General features: G+C 62.6%; 1 protein-coding gene across 3 annotated transcripts in view; it reads right to left on the reverse strand.

Moving 5' to 3' along the window:
- The window catches only part of PFKFB3 (6-phosphofructo-2-kinase/fructose-2,6-biphosphatase 3), a 24542-nt gene extending 24357 nt beyond the window's left edge, over nt 1-185 (reverse strand). For all 3 annotated transcript variants that reach the window (XM_007465815.1, XM_007465814.1, XM_007465816.1), the window contains exon 1: nt 77-185. In XM_007465815.1, coding sequence (XP_007465877.1) covers nt 77-152 — 76 coding nt within the window. In that variant the 5' untranslated portion in view covers nt 153-185. The remainder of the gene's footprint in view (nt 1-76) is intronic.
- Between the last annotated feature and the right edge of the window lie 1754 nt (nt 186-1939).

A 1939-nucleotide genomic window follows, 5' to 3' on the forward strand; every position in this document is an offset into this window, starting at 1 on the left:
CCCGCCACACAATGGCCTCGCTGTCCACACGGCGCGCCCTCCCCGGCAGCCCGGCCCCGCGCACGTCTGCACTCACATCTGGGCAACGAGGGGCGGTGGTCGACCGGGATCCAGATCTTCTGTACCCGGCTCTGAGTCAGCTCCAGGGGCATCTTCTCAGCCGAGACTCGGCGGCCCTCCGCCCCTTCTGAAGAATTCGGACTTGGGGAGGTGAGCGGTCTGGCGACCCCCGAAACAAAGGGGGGAGGGGGTGCGTGCGCGAAAGCGCGGCTTTTTGGAAACGTGCTTTGTGCTAAATCACGGACGCTCGCCCGAGGCGTGAGGCTCCCAGAGAGGAGCGGGAGGGCTGGGGCTGCACCCGCAGCTCCCGCAGGGCTGGACTCTTCCGCTCGGGAAGCCCCGGGATGCTCAGAGCGCCGTGACAGCCGCGGTCCCTGTGCGCTGGCTCGAGTGCGCCGCGGTCCACATCAACTGGCCTCCTCTCTGGCTCTGCTGGGATGTCCAGCGCTCCTCCCGGGCTTTTAAGAATCCGGGCCGGCAGAGACGCACACGTCAGCCCCGGGGCGGGGACGCATTCCTCGTGTTCCATCCCCCTTTCACGTGGAAGGAGGGTGGCCCAGCCAGGAGACAGCCTGCTGGCGCCCCCTGCAGGCCGGCGACATCGGCACGCCCGGCTACTGAGGTCCCCCGGATAACGCCCTAAACCAGCCCTGGCTGAAAGTGCTACTCCGTGAGCCTCCTCCTATCATCCCCTAAAAGCGACCTGCGCAGCCTCCCAGAATAATCAACTCAACTGCGCTGGGAGGAAAGAAACAGCACCGTCCACTGTGATCCACGGAGCCCCTCTGCCGAATCACCTGGCATGCTTAATGCATACTGCTGACTCGGTCTCTCTGGGAATGGGACCCCCATACTCTGCATTTTTAGCACGCGCTCCGGGTCAGGCACAGTCAAGGTGAAGACGCAGATTTCGGGTTAAAGGTTGCAGAGAGGTTAGAGGGGACGGGGGTGGGGGTGGGGGGTGTTGTCTCTGCTACCCTAGAGGGAAGCCAGAGGGAGGATGCTGAGAGCGCCTGTGGGTCACTCCTTGCCGGAGCTGCTCCCTAATAATACCTGTGAGTCACCCACCACGGGCCCCGCCACCCACGGGGAGAGGGCTTCCCTGGTCCTTCGTTCTCACCCTGCCCAATTTCCTGAATTCCTTAGAAACCCCAACTAGTGCTGAACATTGCTCCCCCGACACCCAGCCCCCAAGACCTGGAACCCTGGGTCCCGGAATGTCGGGCACGAGGAGGGGCTGGGAGAGACCCGGAGGCTGGACCAAAATGGAACGTGACATCTTGGTTTTCACGGTCACCGTTTGCAATATTTTCGATATACCTTTATCTCTCCGAGTAGAAGAGTAAATAAAATAGATCCTATTCCGACCTGCAATTCATTACTTGGCTGCAAGCCCCGGAATAACTATTGGGAGGCGTCACCATGATTGTGCAAACCCCTAAAATTCGTGCCATTTAACCGGCGCAGCCCTACTGCATCTCTTCCTCGCCAGTTTTTGGTGTATGTGTCCCTTCTGCATCCCCGGTCCCCGCAGCTTTGCATCAGCAGGCGACATGTGGCAGTCGTGTAGTCAGGTCGGTGGCCGCCCCGTGCAGATCTGGGCTGCTTTGAGCGGGGGCTGCCGCCCGCACAGGGCATGGCATGTATGTGACTTTGGAACGCGATGCCTCGGTGCGCAGCGCGGCCCTGCCCTGCAGAGGTGTATCCCTCACGCTGGGCTGCGCCGTGATTGGAAGGAGGCGGCGCTCGCTGAAACCCACACCGCCACGGAACAGTCTGCGCAGAGGCTGCCACACGTCGCTCACGTACCGCATGGCTCGGCTGGGACGGCGCCCGCTCCCTGGCGGCCGTCAAGCTGCTCCCGCCTGCCCCGCCCCCC

Source organism: Lipotes vexillifer, unplaced genomic scaffold (assembly GCF_000442215.2).
Source record: "Lipotes vexillifer unplaced genomic scaffold, Lipotes_vexillifer_v1.1 scaffold7, whole genome shotgun sequence".
NCBI lineage: Eukaryota > Metazoa > Chordata > Mammalia > Artiodactyla > Lipotidae > Lipotes > Lipotes vexillifer.